The 19678-nt window shown below is 47.2% G+C and overlaps 1 protein-coding gene across 3 annotated transcripts in view; it reads right to left on the reverse strand.

Moving 5' to 3' along the window:
• Positions 1 to 19678, reverse strand: part of MTMR1 (myotubularin related protein 1) — a 98644-nt gene that overhangs the window by 32466 nt on the left and 46500 nt on the right. For all 3 annotated transcript variants that reach the window (XM_040404768.1, XM_040404767.1, XM_040404769.1), the window contains one exon: positions 12705 to 12788. In XM_040404768.1, coding sequence (XP_040260702.1) covers positions 12705 to 12788 — 84 coding nt within the window. The remainder of the gene's footprint in view (positions 1 to 12704; positions 12789 to 19678) is intronic.

Raw genomic sequence — 19678 nt, forward strand, 5'->3', positions numbered from 1 at the left:
GTGTCTGCTCAGAAAATCTGCCGACTGATTTTGTGATCCTTTGAGATGGATTGCCGAGATTGATAAGACATTATTTTCCGCCCAGAAAAAGAGCTGGTGGGAAAGAGCTTGAGGAAGAGGGAATCTCGTTCCCCCTTGATGCCTGAGGAAAGCTACTGTTGTCATGTTGTCGGATAAAATTCTTATGTGGTGACCACATAAAAGATCCTGGCTTTGCCTCAGTGTTTCCCAAACAGCTTGGAGCTCCCGAAAGTTAGAGGATTTTTTTTTCATTTATTGTTCCAAACCCCTATTTTGGCTCCCCATCCCTGCTGATTGGCATCTGTCGTTACCACGATATAGGGACTTAGGTTCCATCCCTCTTGAGAGAGAGTCTCCGCATAGTCCCACCATTTCAGAGATTCTCAAGCTTTGTCTTATGTGAATTTTTTGATTCAGTGATTGTTGGTTTCCATCCCAGACCGAGAGAATCATCTTTTGTAATGTTCTCAAGTGGAACTGGCTCCATGGGACCGTCATGATGCAGGCTGTCATTAAACCCAGGATGCTCATCACTTCCCTTATTGTACATGCGGATTTCTTTTGAAAGGCCGCAACTTTTTCTAATAGGGTCATCCGTCTGTTTTCTGGAAGGAAGGATTTCTGCAACCTGGAATCCAGTACGGTCCCTAAAAAGATCTTCCTGGTGTCTGGAACTAGGTCTGATTTTTCTAGATTCAAGATCCAACCTAAACTCTGTAGGAGGGAAATAGCACTCTGGGTCTGGTCGACGAGAGCCTAGATTGAATCTGCAATCAGAAGAAAGTCATCCAGATATGGCACAATTTTTATCTCTTTTCTCCTTAACCCCTTAAGGACCGGGCTCATTTTCACCTTAAGGACCAGGCCATTTTTTGGAAATCTGACCAGTGTCACTTTAAGTGCTCATAACTTTAAAACGCTTTGACTTACCCAGGCCGTTCTGAGATTGTTTTTTCGTCACATATTGTACTTCATGTCACTGCTAAAATTGGGTCAAAAAATTTAATTTTTTTGCAAAAAAAAATAGAATTTTTACCAAAAATTTTGAAAAATTAGCAAATTTCAAACTTTCAGTTTCTCTACTTCTGTAATACATAGTAATACCCCCAAAAATTGTGATGATTTTACATTCCCCATATGTCTACTTCATGTTTGTAGCATTTTGGGAATGATATTTTATTTTTTGGGGATGTTACAAGGCTTAGAAGTTTAGAAGCAAATTTTGAAATTTTCAGAAATCTTCAAAATCCCACTTTTTATGGACCAGTTCAGGTTTGAAGTCACTTTGTGAGGCTTAGATAATAGAAACCACCCAAAAATGACCCCATTCTAGAAACTACACCCCTCAAGGTATTCAAAACTGTTTTTTCAAACTTTATTAACCCTTTAGGTCTTCCACAAGAGTTAATGGCAGATGGAGAAACAATTTTGAAATTTCTATTTTTTGGAAAATTTTCCAATATAATCAATTTTTTCCAGGAGTAAAACAAGGGTTAACTGCCAAACAACACTCAAAATGGGTTGCCCTGATTCTGTAGTTTGCAAAAACACCCCATATGTGGTCGTAAACTACTGTTTGGCCGAACGGTAGCACATAGAAGGAGGGGAACACCATATGGGTTTTGGAAGGCAGATTTGGCAGGACTGGTTTTGTTTATACCATGTCCCATTTGAAGCCCCCTGTTGCACCCCTAGAATAGAAATTTCAAAAAAGTGACTCCATCTAAGAAAGTACACCCCTCAAGGTATTCAAAACTGGGTTTACAAACTTTGTTAACCCTTTAGGTGTTCCACAAGAGTTAATGGCAGATGGAGAAACAATTTTGAAATTTCTATTTTTTGGAAAAGTTTCCAATATAATACATTTTTTCCAGGAGTAAAACAAGGGTTAACTGCCAAACAACACTCAAAATGGGTTGCCCTGATTCTGTAGTTTGCAAAAACACCCCATATGTGGTCGTAAACTACTGTTTGGCCGAACGGTAGCACATAGAAGGAGGGGAACGCCATATGGGTTTTGGAAGGCAGATTTGGCAGGACTGGTTTTGTTTATACCATGTCCCATTTGAAGCCCCCTGTTGCACCCCTAGAATAGAAATTTCAAAAAAGTGACTCCATCTAAGAAAGTACACCCCTCAAGGTATTCAAAACTGGGTTTACAAACTTTGTTAACCCTTTAGGTGTTCCACAAGAGTTAATGGCAGATGGAGAAACAATTTTGAAATTTCTATTTTTTGGAAAAGTTTCCAATATAATACATTTTTTCCAGGAGTAAAACAAGGGTTAACTGCCAAACAACACTCAAAATGGGTTGCCCTGATTCTGTAGTTTGCAAAAACACCCCATATGTGGTCGTAAACTACTGTTTGGCCGAACGGTAGCACATAGAAGGAGGGGAAACGCCATATGGGTTTTGGAAGGCAGATTTGGCAGGACTGGTTTTGTTTATACCATGTCCCATTTGAAGCCCCCTGTTGCACCCCTAGAATAGAAATTTCAAAAAAGTGACTCCATCTAAGAAAGTACACCCCTCAAGGTATTCAAAACTGGGTTTACAAACTTTGTTAACCCTTTAGGTGTTCCACAAGAGTTAATGGCAGATGGAGAAACAATTTTGAAATTTCTATTTTTTGGAAAATTTTCCAATATAATACATTTTTTCCAGGAGTAAAACAAGGGTTAACTGCCAAACAACACTCAAAATGGGTTGCCCTGATTCTGTAGTTTGCAAAAACACCCCATATGTGGTCGTAAACTACTGTTTGGCTAAACGGCAGGACATAGAAGAAGGGGAATGTCATATGGTTTTTGGAAGGCAGATTTTGCTGGACTGGTTTATTGACACCATGTACCCTTTCAAGCCCCCTGATGCACCCCTAGAGTAGAAACTCCATAAAAGTGACCCCATCTAGGAAACTACGGGATAAGGTGGTTGTTGTTTTGGGACTATTTTAGGGGTAAATTAGATTTTTGGTTGCTCTATTTTACTCTTTTTGAGGCAATGTAACAAAAAAAATAAATTCTAAAATTGTTTCTACATTCGCTATTTAGTTTTGTGGAACACCTAAAGGGTTAACATAGTTTGTAAAGTAACTTTTGAATACCTTGAGGGGTGTAGTTTCTTAGATGGGGTCACTTTTTTGGAGTTTCTAGTCTAGGCTACATCAGGGGGGGCTTCTAATGGGACATGGTGTCAAAAAAAAAACTGTCCATCAAAATCTGCCTTCCAGAAACCATATGGAGTTCCCTTCGTTCTATGCCCTGCCGTGCGGCTATATAGCCATTTACGACCACATATGGGGTGTTTCTGCAAACTACAGAATCAGGGCCATAAATATTGAGTTTTGTTTGGCTGTTAACCCTAGCTTTATTACCGGCAAAAAGGATTCAAATGGAAATTTTGCCCAAAAATGGGTGTTTTGGCACCGTTTTTATTTTATATTTTTAACACCGTTCATCCGAGGCGTTTGGGCAAAAGTTATTTTTATAGCGACGACTTTTACGCACGCGACGATGCCCAATATGTATGTCTCTCAGACTTTGGAGACACTAAGCAGGCATCCTAAAAACTGCGGCCCTCCAGATGTTGTAAAACTACAATTCCCACCATGCCCTGCTGATGGCTGTAGGTTGTCTGGGCATGCTGGGAGTTATAGTTTTACAACATCTGGAGGGCCGCAGTTTGAGGATGCCTGCACTAAAACTAATATTTTTTTGGGAAAAAAAAAATGTTTCCGTGTCTCCAAAGTCTGAGAGCCATAGTTTTTTATGTTCTCTAGTGGACTGTTGGGGATTATAAAAATTTAGTACTCCATGGAAGTGTGATACTCCCTGAAGCAATCGATAATGCAGAGGCCCGGATGATCGGGGCACGTGTCACACTGAGTGGTGGTGTCCTTCCGTATCCCCCTCTTGTGACACACTCTGCACTTTTTTTGGGTTCGTCCCTTCTTTCCAGTATGGGGGACCACACCTGGAAAGTGTTGGCCAGGGACGATCCGGGCGCCTCCAATTCCCGAGGTACTCCGGCCTGCTCTTTCCCGGTCCGAAAAGATCAGGGCCTTGAGGACTGCCTCATAGAATTGGAGGAATGTCCCTGTGCTGCCAGCGCTTCGGGATAATACAAAAGAGTTGTACATGGCAACCTGCACCAAGTAGACCGCAACTTTTTTGTACCATGCCCGGGTTTTGCGCATGGCGTTATATGGCTTGAGGACTTGATCAGAGAGATCAACTCCTCCCATATACCGATTGTAGTCGACGATACAATCGGGCTTGAGGACCGTTGCCGCGGTACCTCGCACAGGGACTGGGGTGGTGCTGTTACTGTGGATTGTGGACAGCATAAGGACATCCCTCTTGTCCTTATACCTGACCAGCAACAGGTTTCCACTGGTAAGGGCACAGGTCTCACCCCTGGGGATAGGTACCTGGAGGGGGTAGGCAGGGAGGCCGCGTTGATTTTTCCGCACGGTCCCACAAGCGAACGTGGATCTGGCGGCAAGGGACCTGAACAAGGGGATACTGGTATAAAAGTTGTCCACGTACAAGTGGTAACCGTTATCCAGCAGTGGGTACATAAGGTCCCACACGAGTTTCCCGGTAACACCCAGAGTGGGGGGACATTCTGGGGGTTGAATACGGGAATCTCGCCCCTCGTACACACGAAATTTGTAAGTGTACCCTGAGGTACTCTCACAAATTTTGTATAGCTTCACGCCATACCTCGCCCGCTTTGTGGGAATGTATTGGCGGAAACTGAGTCTCCCCTTGAACGCAACGAGAGACTCATCAACCGCGACCTCCCTTCCAGGTACGTAGGCCTCCATGAATTTGGCCCCAAAGTGATCGATGACCGGCCGTATCTTATACAGCCGGTCATAGGCAGGATCACCTCGGGGTGGACATGTTGCATTATCGGAATAATGCAGACATTTCCGGACGGCCTCAAACCGGGAGCGTGTCATGACCATACTGTACAGTGGGGTCTGGTATAGGACGTCCCCACTCCAGTATTGCCTGACACTGGGTTTTTGGACTAGACCCATATGCAGCATGAGGCCCCAAAATGTCCTCATCTCGGCTGCACTGACCGGCGTCCAGCCACCGGGTCTAGCCAAAAATGAGCCTGGGTTTTGAGCGACGAACTGTTGGGCATACAGATTCGTCTGCTCCACCATCAGATTCACCAGTGGGTTACTGAAAAAAAAACTAAAATAGTCAATTTCAGTAAACCCCACTGTGGGAATCTGGATTCCAGGATTGCCAGCAAAATCCGGAATCTCAGGCTCAAAGTCCACTGGGGGACACCAACTAAGTTCATCGGCAGGGGGCTCCGGTGGACTTATTTGGTGGGCCGGGAAACCAGTACGAACCCCAGGGTGGCTCGTACTAGGGTGGGCCACAGGATCCCTAGCATGTGGGGCCCCTGGCTCCGCCTGGCGGCGTCTCCGCCGCCTTGGTGGCTCATCGTCATCCGATGATGATGAGGAGGATGCGGATGACAAAAGGAACGTGGGGTCATCCTCATCCTCACTGGGGCTCTCAGAGTCGGAGGCAATCTGGGCGTATGCCTCCTCGGCCGAGAACATCCGGCGGGCCATGGGTGTGTGTGCGTGTATGTGTGCGTGTGTGGAAACCTTTATTATATGTGCGTGTGTGTGGGGGCAACGGGTGTTCACGTACTAAAAAAGGCAAAAAAAGAAAGGGCAAGTGTTAGGAAAAAAAAAGTTCAAATTTGCTGATCAGCGGTACAACGCTGATCAGCGGTCGGTGGGGTGGTGCGGTGGTGGGGTGGGCGATGCGCTAACAGTGGACGGACGCTAAAAAGTGCCGGCCAGTCAGCGCACGCAGAAAAAAAAAAAAAGAAAAAAGTGGTGGTGAGGGGAAGGGGGGCTGGTGGGGGGGGGGGGGAAGGGGGGCCTGGTGGGGGAAGGGGTGCTGGTGGGGGGTGAGGGGCTGGTGGGGGTGGGGGGGGGGGTGCGGGGCTGGTGGGGGGGCACAAGTGGCAGGGGGGGTCTGGGGTCTGATGGATCAAAAAAAGTTTTGAAATAAAAGAACTTTTTTTTTTTTTCTAACTTTTCCCTTCTTTCCCTGCCTAACGGTGCCTCTCCCTCACTGACCCTAACCTACCTGGGTGGCGATGGGTGCAGGAGGGTGATGGATGGCGATTAGGGGGACGCAGGAGCTGGTGCCGAACGGTGCTGCACGGTCAGGGTGCTGGACAGGAAGAGGAGGGGAGAGAGGAGCGCAGGAAGTTTGAATCTCGCGCCTCTCTCCCCTGCTCCAATCAGCACCCTGGACAGCGGCGTTCAGCACCAGGGCCAGCAACGCCTCTCCAAATCCTCGGACTGCGATAGGTGGTGTATAATTACGCCACCGATCGCAGTCTTTTTCCGGTTCATCGGGTCACAGGACACCCGAATGGACCGGAAACGCAGAAAACCGCAGGTCTGAATTGACCTGCGGTTTTCTGCGATCGTCGATACGGGGGGGTCAAATGACCCCCCCCTGCATTGTTACGGGATGCCGGCTGAATGATTTCAGCCGGCATCCCGTTCCGATTAACCCCCGCGGCGCCGGAATGCTGATTTTAAGTCAGGACGTACCGGTACGTCCTGTGTCCTTAAGGACTCGGGAAATAGGGCGTACCGGTACGTCCTATGTCCTTAAGGGGTTAAGAAGGCAACAATTTCTATTATCAACTTTGTGAATACCCGTGGGGCTGAGGATATCCTAAACGGAAGGCATTGGACTGATAATGACGTACTCCCCCATTTTCCCTTATTGCAACTCTTAAATATTTTTGGTAGTCTAGATGGATCGGCACATAATAATATGCATCCTTCAGGTCCAGGCTGCACATTACTGATCCTGGAGGAATTAGGGGTATAGTAGATCTGATCGATTCCATCTTGAAGCGTCGGTATTTTATTGATTTGTTCAGGAAATAAAAATGTATTATAGTCCTGAATCAACCGTCCGTTTAAAAAAAAAGAAAGAAAAAAAAACAGTCTCGAATAAAACCCCTCGCCTTCCTGATGTTTTGGGACCTGAACTACTGCTCCTAATTGTTTTAGTTTTGAAATATCCTTTAAGAGGTTTCGCTGTACTGCATTTTTTCCATACCAAGTTATCAGATATTTTTGTTAAGGGATTTCCAAAAATTCTATTTTGTAGCCTTTCTGGATTATCTGTAGCGCCCACGGTTTTGAGTTATCTGAAGCCACGCTGGAAGAAAGAATTTCAATCTCCCCCCCACAGGTCTGGCATCATTGTTTGTTTTGAGAGTTGGGGTTAAGTAAAAAACCCATTCCTTTCACCCCTTTTTGATAGGACCATCTTCCAGACTTCCCTTTGTCCTTAACCGTTTTTGTTTTTTTTGTAGGAATCTTTTATGAAAAAACTGCTGCTTTCTAGCTTTTTCTTCTGGAAAGCCTTTCATTTTGTCTGAGGCTTTTTCGAGGATATTGTCCAGCACTGGACCAAAGACGTAGGCCCCCCGAGAATGGAATGGCACATAATTTATTTTTGGAAGCCAGGTCGCCCGACCAATTTTTTAGCCACAAGGCTCTTCTTGCCATGTTTGAAAGAGCCCCATTCCTGGCGGCAAATCTGACCAGTGATGGCCAGTTCGCCGTGTTCGCCCGCGAACACATGCGAGCTGCCATCTTAACTGACAAGTCCGACGATGCACAGGTAAGTCCTTACCTTTGCCTGTGCGCGAGCCGGTCTGAAATGAAATGCAGTCACCGGGAGCAGGCAGTTCCGAGAAAAGCCGCCGGGGGCCTTCATCGGGCTGTTCTCGGAACTGCCTGCACCCGGAGACCGTATTTCATTTCAGACCGGCTCACGCACAGGCACAGGTAAGGACTTACCTGTGCTTTGCCGGACTTGTCAGTTAAGATGGCAGCTCGCATGTGTTCATGGGCGAACTGGCCATCACTGAATCTGACCGATTCAGCCGAAGAGTCAGCTAGAAAAGCCGTGGCCATTTTTAACACGGGAATAGATTCTAGTATAAGTTCCCTAGAAGTCCCCATTTTTAGAAGGTTTTCAAGTTAAGACAACCATAAAAGCATAGATCTTGCAACTGATGTCGCGGCAATATTTGTGCTGACTAGAGCTGCAGACGTTCCTTTAGGTTGGAATTGACTGGGAAAATTTTCCTCTTTTTTGGTCTTAAGCCTGCAAACATCTCATCCTGCACTGATCTTTTTTTGTTGTTCCTCTTCTATGTCCATAGTTTCTCTAATGGCCGATAGAAGAGAGTCCATATCTTCTGAAAAGAAGCAGTATTTCCGCTGCTTATCATAGAATGTGGAGGACATGAATTCGTCTCCTTCCTCTTCATTCGACTGAGTATATCGAAATTCTATATCCTCTGAGTCGGATTCTAAGTCCCCTCTTGGTCTTTTGGCCCTAGGGGCGCAACTAACCCCCAGAGAGGGCATGAAGGATGAAACGGACGCTTTCACTTCTTCTCTTATAATCGATCTGAGATCCGTCAATAGTGACAGCTGTTCCTCCTTTACTATTTTACTGATACAATCACTGCATAGTTGAAGCCTCTTGTTGCATGTAGCACATCTTTTAGGCTTCTTTTTAGGTTCCACCTTATGGGTAGTTTCTTTTTCCCACTAGGAAGATATGACGGACAGTCTTTTAGAGTAGATACTCCAAGGGATAAAGAAAGGGACCGGATAAGATATTTACTTACATGTCCCTGCACAGGAGGCTCTGGAGATTGATCTCTGCATATAGCTGAGGTATCCATAAGGTGAGGACCCTCATGCTAGCTCCCCTGAGGTCTAAATACCACTGGCACTTACCCCTCCTGTTGCCGCGATGCCCCTCCTCTTCCTTCCGGGACTCATGCTAGCAGAGTCAACCGGATGGGACGTGAGGCCGGACGTCGCAATCCTCCTCACCAGCCACCATATCGTTGACGCCACTATGGGCGCCGCCATCTTGTTTCCGACTGCCCTTCCTTGGTCCGGGAAATTACATCAGACGCCCTGCGCCTCGTGCATACCGCGTCTCCCATGCGGTCCTGACGTCCGTCGATGAGGAGGAGGAGGGAGCCCGTTGCCCAGAGCCCCACCGGGGTTATGGCAAACAACTCCCCAGCCTGCGGCCTACTTGGAACTCTGACCTTCCTATAGCCACTTGGCCATTAGGTACTGGAGGGGCTGGGGAAACAGCTAAGGGACCCCCAGCTTAGAGGGTTTAAGCGTGGCACCTTACCGGGAGGGAAGGAGAGGAACATGCCTCCCAATCCAACCCCTGCCAGTCTCCGGGTTCAGAGATCCCTCTCTGTCCCCATCCATCATTGGGACAGGAAAAAACAATGGTGGGGGGGGGGGGTTACTTTTAACCTCTCTCTGTTCCTGTCCCAATAGTGGGCGGGGAGACATCCTCCATGTGGTGCTGTCATGGAGAACGTCCTGGAAAGGTATGTTCGTTTTGGAAAAGTTTAGCAGCTTTCTATTTTCTTCAGTTTTGGCTGTTTCAATCTCTGATCTGTTAGGTTATACCTATGACAGCAGCCAAGCTGCACTGTCTAACGGGAGTAGAAAATCTACTGTTTGCCCAGGATGCTGCCCTGTCCCTTCCCCATGCTGTACACTGCAGCATATTGGCTATGTATAAGCATCAGTGACAAGGAAGTGAATTTTCTCGACCTTACGATCTTTGTGTAGAGGGACGGCTTTAGGCCAAGACCTTTTTAAAAAAAACAGACGTTAATGGTTACATTGATATGAGCAGCTGCCATTATGGCCCATGGCTTAAAAACATCCCGTAAGGCCAGATCGGGAGAATTCACCGGAATTGCACTGATGCTGTGACATTTTAAAGAGCATAATAACTAACACCCCCCCCCCCCCCCCCTTTGTCAACCGGTTTTATTACTATATTCCTATTATTTTCTAGATCCCTCAGTGCTGTCTTTTCTTCCCTTGTCAAGTTATGCACCTTTGGCTTGATTTCCATTTTTTCTATTTCATTTAATACTCCCCTTTTAAAGGCTTCGATGCATTCATTACTTTTGTTCTTGGGGAAAAATTTTTTTTTTCCTGTAGCGATGTATGCGTAAATTCATTATTTTCCTCAAAATTCTTTATTGGTGCCATTTGACTATTAGTGAAATACTTCACTATATATTTAGCTTCCTTACATATTTATGAACATCTAAAAAGACTTCAAATTGATTCATCCCTCTCATGAATCATCGCCGGCACTAATAGAATATGCCTGTTCTTGTCCACAATTGCGGACAAGAATTGGACATGTTCTTTTTTTTTTTTTTCGGGAACGGGAAGGCGGACCCGGAAGTCCGGGTCTGGATTTCCGGAGCCGCGCTGCACATCGTGCGGCCCCATAGAAATGAATGGGACCATTTTGCGGAACGAAATTGTGGATGTGTGAATGGGGCCTAACTCAGCACTCTCGTTTCTTGTTCGGACAAAGTGTAACTGCTCAGTTTGAAGATCCCGGTTTCTCTCCCTTGCTTTTTTGGGGGATTGGTCCTGTGTTTTTTTCCTCCCCTTCTCCCTCTATATAAGTGTTCTTTTTTTGGGGGGCTCGAGGCTACCTCAAGCTCACCAGGAAGCCAGATCATGTAGCGCTGACCTCCATTACACGGCAAAGGCAGAATGGTATAATAGAAGTCACAAGCAACAATACCACCGATGCAGACAAACTGGAGTAAAACCGCAAGAAAACCAAATTAATTTTACATTAAAATTGCACCTAAAGGCAAGAACCCTCTCCTCTTATGGTACATGTGTTAACTGAATAGGCTAAAAGCATACAAAATGCAGTATAAGGGTCGGCTGCTGAACCTTTATCCACCATGCACGTGATCAACAGATCAGCAATCTGAAAATCCACTGTAAAAAATAATAATAATAATAATAATAATAAAATAAAAAAATATTACAGCATTGCAGGGGTTAAATTAAAGATGCAAGCTGTCTTTATTCAAGAAGGCACATCCATCATAAAATGCAGCATTTCGGCAGTCGGTGGTGCTGCCGAAAAGTCGCACTTCGAGGTGGCTGCGCCTGCTTGAATAGAGACTGTATGCATTTTTCATTTAACCCCTGCTATGCTGTGATTTTTTTCTTCTTCATACAGTGGATTAAAAGCATACATATTCCTCTAAGATTTGATCTAAATGACAGTATCTATATCATCCTTATAGATAATTAGATTTAACTTTTTTTTTTAAAGCAGAGACAGCAGCTCTATAAGAGAACCGATCAATGCATTCTCAGGGAACGGGATCTAAGGAGGAAAATGAATCACAGAGTTTAACAAATGTATTTCTGACTGCATACACGGGACGAAAAATCAATGGCAAATAGAGGAGCGGAGGAATAACATGCAATCATCTGGAATGACATTAAATCAGTCACTGACATCCGCACAGTGGGCCGCATGGCCTCTGTACGCCTCTTTCGTGTATTACGTGTGATATTCTTATTTGCACCGTTGTGCACACGATATGCATATTATCAATAGTGAGATTACTGATTAATGCTGACTAGGGCTGAGATAACGGGTGCTTCCTCTAGTAGAGTCCTAGCATTCGCACGTCTTATGTAGGGATAGCAGACTGCTGACTCTGCTGGGAAGACCCTGATACGAATCAATGCACTCTCAGTAACCACCGCAGAGTATGTCAGCACAATAGAAGTAAAGGATAACGATCTTCATTTATATTTACTGCAATACGTCTTCTCGAGTGATTGTTCAACATCCCTTAGATCAGCAAAGCAGCGGCATCTCTGCTACAATTGTCCCATATATAGTACAGATACTTAAAGGGGTTGTCTCATCTGAGATATTGGTGGCTTATCGCTACGGTACGCCACTAATGTCAGATAGGTGGGACCTGCACCTATCTCCAGAATGTGACCACCAAAGTGAACGAAGAGGAGTTGCTTATGGGGGTTGTCTCATCTGAGATATTAGTGGCTTATCACTGAGATAGGCCACCAGTGTCAGATAGGTGGGACCTGCATCCGTCTCCAAAACGGTACCCCCGAAGTAAGCAGAGAGCTGCCATGCATGCGCGGCTGCCCCCCATTAATTTCTATGGTACTGCCGAGAATAACTGGGGTTAGCAGTGTATGGAGCAGAGGCAGGGCTTGCGTTGTACGCTCCCCATTCATTTCCATGTGACTTCCGAAAAAGCCGAACTCAGATATTTTTGGGAACTCAGATAAAATGAATGAAGAGCAAGCCGCACATGTGCAGTGTGCTCTCCTTCACTTTCGGGGGTCTGTTCTGGAGATGAGACAGAGGAGGCAACCCCTGTAAAGGAAGGGTATCAAATGCAGTGGTGAAACCCTGACACATCCTGATAAATGTTACTAAGCCCTTTAGGCTCTGGTCACATTTGTCAGAAACCACAAAGAAGTGCCAGAAAGAGCATACAATGGACACCAGACACTGACATAGTGCACTCTTTTGGGTTTCCTTCGAGGTGTCGGCTGCTTTGATGGGAAGAATAGCGCTAAAAGATGCATTATTTTTTCCGTCAAATCTATTTCTATCTGCAATCCATCCTCCGATGCAGATGTGATGACAGAAATGTGGACAAAGTATATAGAGAACACTGTAAAATAAACTAAAAAATAAAAAATGGCTGAGTGCAGTAAAGCATGACACTATACCTGTCTCTTGTATTCTGCTGCAGGGTCGTAAACTTTCCAGCCATTTACAGAGAACTTTTCTTTATAGCTGAAAGCAAACAGCGGCTGGAAGAGAAGAGAAGGTTTTATGAAGTCCATTACATGAAATGATATGGCTATCTGCACCCGAGTGCAAGTTTCCAAACAGAATTTCAGCACAGATTCTTTCTGCCTTTCCACACCACAAACCGTATGTGTTACCTGCGGATTTCTTTGTGGATGTGATGCGGTTTTGCCCCAATCAGCACTAACAATCCACAGAAGCTACTGACATGCTGCAGATCTTAAAATTCCTGCACAGAAAAGATATGCAAAATTTACAGGGGATTTGTCAAATCTAGTGTTTTTCGAGCACCAAAGTGCTCGGGTGCTCTGGCCGAACACATCGGGATACTGGGGTGCTCTACAGAGCACCCGAGCACAATGGAAGTCAATGGGAGAACCCGAGCATTAAACCAGGCACCCCCTGCTCTGAAGAGGGGAGGGTGTCTGATTCACAGGAAAAGGTCAGAAATTGATGGAAACATCACTGAAATGGTTCGGGAACAGCATGGGGAGGATGACTGAATGCATCTTGGACTCCCAGGTCGCTGCTGGGAACGATGTTGTCCGAGTAGTACGCCACTTTTACAGACTGAAAAAATTACGCACAAAACCGAAGATAAAATCGATTTTAGAGTAAAAATTGTTAGGAAACATTCTTTCCTGTATATTTACTTGTATATAAAGTGCAAGTGCTGCCAAAAATTACAAGGAAGAAGCACTCGGATACAACCTGTATATCACATAAAGGAGGCCTCATTCACATTGTGGTACAATTGTTCAGGTAGTGGGACTCCTACACTCATAAAGCCTATGCACTAAGTGAAAGGGCTGCCAAAAATTACAAGGAACCGGCACTCCAATACACCCTTTATTACACATAAAGGAGGGCATCATACACACTAGGGGTGGGCGATATGGCCTAAAATCTATATTGCGATATAATTTTAAGCATGTGCGATATGCGATATATATTGTGATATATTGTTTTCTATATTTGGGGGGGCGTGTTTAAACTTTTTTTTACTTTTTATTTAATAACTATTAGTCTCCTTAAGGGCTAGAACGTAGAACCCTTGTCATATTCACCCTAATAAAGCTCTATTAGGGTGAATAGGACTTTACACTCTCCCTGCTGCCCTGTGCTTTGTGCACACAGCAGCAGGGAGCTGATCCCCCTCCTCTAAATGGTGCCATCCCCAGACCCCCCCCCCTCCCCTAAATGGTGCCATCCACAGATCCCCCCCCCTCCCCTAAACGGTGCCATCCACAGATCCCCCCCTCCCCTAAACGGTGCCATCCACAGATCCCCCCCCCTAAACGGTGCCATCCACAGATCCCCCCCTCCCCTAAACGGTGCCATCCACAGATCCCCCCCCTCCCCTAAACGGTGCCATCCACAGATCCCCCCCCTCCCCTAAACGGTGCCATCCACAGATCCCCCCCAAACGGTGCCATCCACAGATCCCCCCCCCCCTCCCCTAAACGGTGCCATCCACAGATCCCCCCCTCCCCTAAACGGTGCCATCCACAGATCCCCCCCCCTCCCCTAAACGGTGCCATCCACAGATCCCCCCCCCCCTCCCCTAAACGGTGCCATCCACAGATCCCCCCCTCCCCTAAACGGTGCCATCCACAGATCCCCCCCCTCCCCTAAACGGTGCCATCCACAGATCCCCCCCTCCCCTAAACGGTGCCATCCACAGATCCCCCCCCTCCCCTAAACGGTGCCATCCACAGCTCCCCCCCCCCCTCCCCTAAACGGTGCCATCCACAGATCCCCCCCTCCCCTAAACGGTGCCATCCACAGATCCCCCCCTCCCCTAAACGGTGCCATCCACAGATCCCCCCCCCCCCCCCCCCGCTCACAGGAATACATTTAAAAACTAATCAGTAACTTTAACTTTATTAATTGGTGATCTCTTTACTGTATACCTTACTAGGTCTTAGCTCCGATAACAGCAGGCAGTGCGGGGGGGCGGCGCTCACTCACTGACGTCACCTGCCTGCGCCGCCTAGTGGGAGGAGCAGGCGCGTGACGTCAGTGAGTGAGCGCCGCCCGCCCGCACTGCCTGCTGTTACCGGAGCTAAGACCTAGTAAGGTATACAGTAAAGAGATCACCAATGAATAAAGTTAAAGTTACTGATTAGTTTTTAAATGTTCTACTGTCAGCGGCGTGGCCCTGTATATTCTAACGCCCAGGCAAGCGTCCCTGTCACCATGGGAACGCCTGGGGGTTAGAATATACCATCGGATTTGAGTTTTCACGCGCTCACTGAGATCGTGAAAACTCAATGATTTACTGTCAGTCCCTCCCCTCCTCCTCTTTTGTCATTGGTGGTCAGCGGCAGCCGCGCACAGTGGGGAGGGAGGGACTCTCTGTGTGCCGACTCAGGAGAAGATGGTGCGCGCAGAGAGCGCGATCATATCGCGGTCCGGCGATATATGCGATATGCTCAAAATCCATATCGTGGCACAAATTTATATCGCATATCGCCTATATCGTCTATATCGCCCACCCCTAATACACACCCTTAAAAAATTATGATTGATGGCCTGCTGGTGACCCTCTAAAACATTAGGAGCAAGGGCCTGCTGATCTGACCATCTAAAACATTATGGTTGAGGGCCTGCTGGTGACCCTCAAAAACATTATGGGTGAGGGCCTGCTGCTGAGCTGACCCTCTAAATCATTAGGAGCGAGGGCAGCCTAATAAGCATGTTGATATGATGGAGGAGGAGGACGAGAAAAGGGATATTGAACCATATACCGTTAGTGGTGGAAGGGGGCATGGGAATACAGTGTATTCAATACACCATAAAAGACACATTTAAAGTGCCTTTATGTTCAGCCGCTTTCCTCTGGTGGAGTAGAGAAGTCAGGGGCAATCCAGGCCTTGTTCATTTTTATAAGAATCAACCTGTCAGCATTTTCAGTTCACAGGCGGATGCGCTTATCAGTTATTACGCCCCCAGCAGCACTAAATACACGCTCAGACAAAACACTGGCAGCAGGGCGGGCGCCAGTTCGTGCCACGTGTCCAGCTTGGACACCCAATAGTTGTAAGGCACAGAGGGATCACTGAGGATGCCGACACGGTCTGCTACGTACTCCTTCACCATCTTCTAAAATTTTCCCCTCCTTGTGACACTAGGCCGCGCATCAGGTTGAGGGTGCTGGCGGGGTGTCATAAAACTGTCCCAGGCCTTGGAGAGTCTTGCCCTGCCTGTTGGAACTGCTGTGTGTTCACCTCCTCGGCTGGCCAAGGAACTATGTACTCTGCAGCCAGCGTTGTCAGCTGAAAATTTTTTGGGTCATTTTTTCCACAAGGACCTTCTGGTATTGCACCATTTTGCTCGTCCTCTCCACCACAGAAATGAGAGATGAGAAGTTCTCTTTGTAGCGGGGGTCGAGAAGGGTGAACAACCAGTAATCTCTGTTGGCCAAAATGCGTACAACGCAAGGGTCACGGGAAAGACAGCCTAACAAATTCAGCCATGTGTGCCAGAGTTCCAACAAACAAGACTTCGCTGTCCTCATCAGGAGGATGACTTTCAATCTCCTCATCCTCTTCGGCCCTTCCACGCTAAACAGACTGAATAAAGCTTCCATTGGTTCTACCCTCTTTAGCGGAGGCAACCGTCTCCTTCTCCTCCTCCTCAATCATCCAATTTGCGCTGAGAAGACAAACTGAGGGTGGTCTGGCTATCACCCTGTGTATTGTCTTCCCCCATTTCCACCTCTTCCACATGCAAAGCGTCCGCCTTAATTGTGAGCAGTGAGCGTTTGAGTAGACACAGAAGTGGGATGGTTACGCTGATAATAGTGTAATCGCAAAGCCTGGCCAACATGTGGAACGTGGAGTTCCAGCGTGTGCTCATGTTGCACAACAGTCTGTGTGCTGACAATTGCAAGCGCTGCTGCAGCGTTGCCAGACCGGCAGAAGCTGTCGATGACTTGCGGAAATGGGCACACAAGCGGCACACCTTTATCAGTAGCTCAGGCAAATTGGGGTAGGTTTTGAGAAACCGCTGAACCACTAGGTTGAACACGTGGGCTAGGCATGGTATGTGTGTGAGCTTGCCGAGCTTCAAAAGCCACCACCAAGATACGGCCATTATCAGACACAACCATGCCTGGTTCTAGGTTGAGTGGCGAGAGCCACAGCTCAGTCTGGTCCCTTATCCCCTGCCACAGCTCTGCGGCGGTGTGCTGTTTGTCACTTAAGCAGATCAGTTTAAGCACGGCCTGTTGCCGCTTCCCCACTGCAGTGCTACACTGTTTCCAGCTACTGACTGATGTCCGACTGGTGCTGCAAGATGATAATTAAGAGGTGGAAGTGGAGGAGGAGGCGGAGGAAGAGAAGGGGGGGTTGCAGCCACTAACATAGGTGGTGGCGGAAACCCTGATGAAAGTAGGGCCCGCAATCCTTGGCGTCAGTAGCACCTGTGCCATCCCAGGGTACGACTCGCTCCCGGCCTCCACAACGTTCACCCAGTGTGCCATCAGGAAAATGTAGCGTCCCTGGCCAAAAGCACTTGTCCATGTGTCAGTCGTTAAGTGGACCTTCCCAATAACTGCGTTGGTCAGGGAATGGGTGATGTTACGGGACACATGCTGGTGTAAGTCTGGGACTGCACACCGTGAAAAATATTGGCGGCTGGGGACAGAGTAATGAGGGACGGCCACCGCCATAAGGCTGAGGAAATCCTCAGTGTCCACAAGCCTAAATGGCAACATTTCTAGGGCCAGCAATTTGGAAAGGTGCGCATTCAGTGCTATGGCCTGTGGGTGGGTGACTGGATATTTGCGTCTTCGTTCGAAGGCCTGGGGTATGGACATCTGTACGCTGCGCTGGGACACAGAAGTGGATGTGCTAGCTGATGGTGCTTGTGAAGGTCCAGGTGCATGGCGGGAGGCATCTGGGCCTGCGTCTTCAACAGGAGATTGGCCAGCACGCAACACAGGGGAAGAGGAGGCAGTGGTGTGACCCGCAGACACTGATTGTGGACCCAGGCGTTTGGCCCACCTATTAGGGTGCTTTGATGTCATTTAGCGGATCATGCTGGTGGTGGTGAGGTTGCTAGTGTTCATGCCCCTGCTCATTTTGGTACAGCACAGGTTGCAAAATACAATTCTTTTATCATCCGCACTTTCCTCAAAAAAGCGCCAGACTGCGGAACACCTACCCCTTGGCAAGGGAGTTGCGGGCCTGTTTGGTGTGGCCCGCCTTCTCCATTTTGCCACCCCACTGCCTCTTTTAGACTGTTGCGGTGCAGCGGATCCCTTCCCCTCTGTACTGCTGTCCTCGCTCGGCTTTCCACCTTCCCAGGTTGGGTCAGTGACTTCATCGTCCACCACCTCCTCTTCCACTTCCTCACTCTGGTCAACCTCCTGACTTGTTGACCTAACAACCTCACTTATTGACAACTGTGTCTCATCCCCATCATTAACCTCTTGAGACACTAACTGCGGTTTACTTATTCGCAACTTTGTCTCATCATCATCATCCACCCTGTGAAACACTAATTGCCGTTCCCCACCGTCATCTTCTTCTGACTGTGGATGCTCAAGAGTTTGGGAATCAGAGCACAATATCTCCTCATGTCCCTCTTCCAACGGGCTTGTCGAGAGGCCCAAATCAAGGAATGGTGATAAAAAGAGCTCCTCGGAATGTCCGAGTGTGGGATCACTTGTTTGCCAAGACTCTCCATGGTGGGAGAAAGGAGTATCAGGGTGAGGATTCTGTTGACCAGACTCTTGACTACTGAGACTGGACTTTGTGGAGGATAGGGTGGTGCTTAACCGACTGGAAGCATTATCTGCTGCAATTCAACCTACCACCTGGTCGCACTGGTCTGACTTTGAGTGGTGTCCTGCGCCACCCTGCAAACTGGGACATGAAGCCAAGTATTGTGGATGAGTGTGTTTCTTGTGCTCTGTCAGCAGGTACAGTTTCACCGCGTTCAGGGCCACGGCCTCTGCGTGCACCATCAGCAGCACGGCCACTTCCCCGTCCCTTACTGCTCGCCTTGCGCATATTAAATGGTATATATGCTTGCAAGTATGTCACACGTACAGAAGCGCATGTTTTGTAAGTGTATGCGCAAATAAAGTACACAGAATGCTACTGATATTTTTAGGAATGCGCATACGTTAAACAGGAGATGTAGCACAGATAATGTCGCTGTCCGCAGCGTCTATGAAAAAAGCACACTGAATGTCACAGATCATTTTAGGGTGCGCAAACGTTATACAGGAGGTATAGCGCAAGTATTGTCACCGTAATCGTGTGCAGGTACCCTAAAATATGCACAAAACCTGCTGAGAAGAAAGAAGAAATCAGGTCTTACATTTACAGCAACTGAGAAGTAATCCCTCCTCAATTATCACTGTGAACCAGATACATTATCACATAAGCAGATCACTGCAGCTGAGGTGCACCGCCAGACTGCACCAGAAACAGAAGATGCTCTTATATAGAGAAACCTCCTTTGGGGGTCTAAAACAGAGCTAACCATAGAAAACCAAAATCCTTACACGACTCATCTCTCTACTTCTCATCGCTAAACAAGACACCCAAGTCTTTTGGGAGGAGAGATCACAAAAGCTGTGGATGGGGAGGAAAGAACGGGAAAGAGAGAATGAGGGGGAACATCACACACTCCTCAGCATCATTGTCTGTCATCACAAAGAGGTCCTTTGGGCTGTAGACTGGGAAATCAGTCCAAGAATGAGGCTGTGCTGATACATGACAACTAGTGAAGGCAGCAGTATCCTGGAACTAGACCACCTTTTCCAGCATGTATTACTAGAAAGTTCTGAAACAAGGAGCAGGATGCAAGCTGCCTACTAGGGGGTCTGAAAATGAATAAATGAATAATGGTTGCAGTACAACCTTTCAAATCAATG

The sequence above is a fragment of the Bufo bufo genome, chromosome 8 (genome assembly GCF_905171765.1).
Source record: "Bufo bufo chromosome 8, aBufBuf1.1, whole genome shotgun sequence".
In the NCBI taxonomy this organism is placed as follows: Eukaryota; Metazoa; Chordata; class Amphibia; order Anura; family Bufonidae; genus Bufo; species Bufo bufo.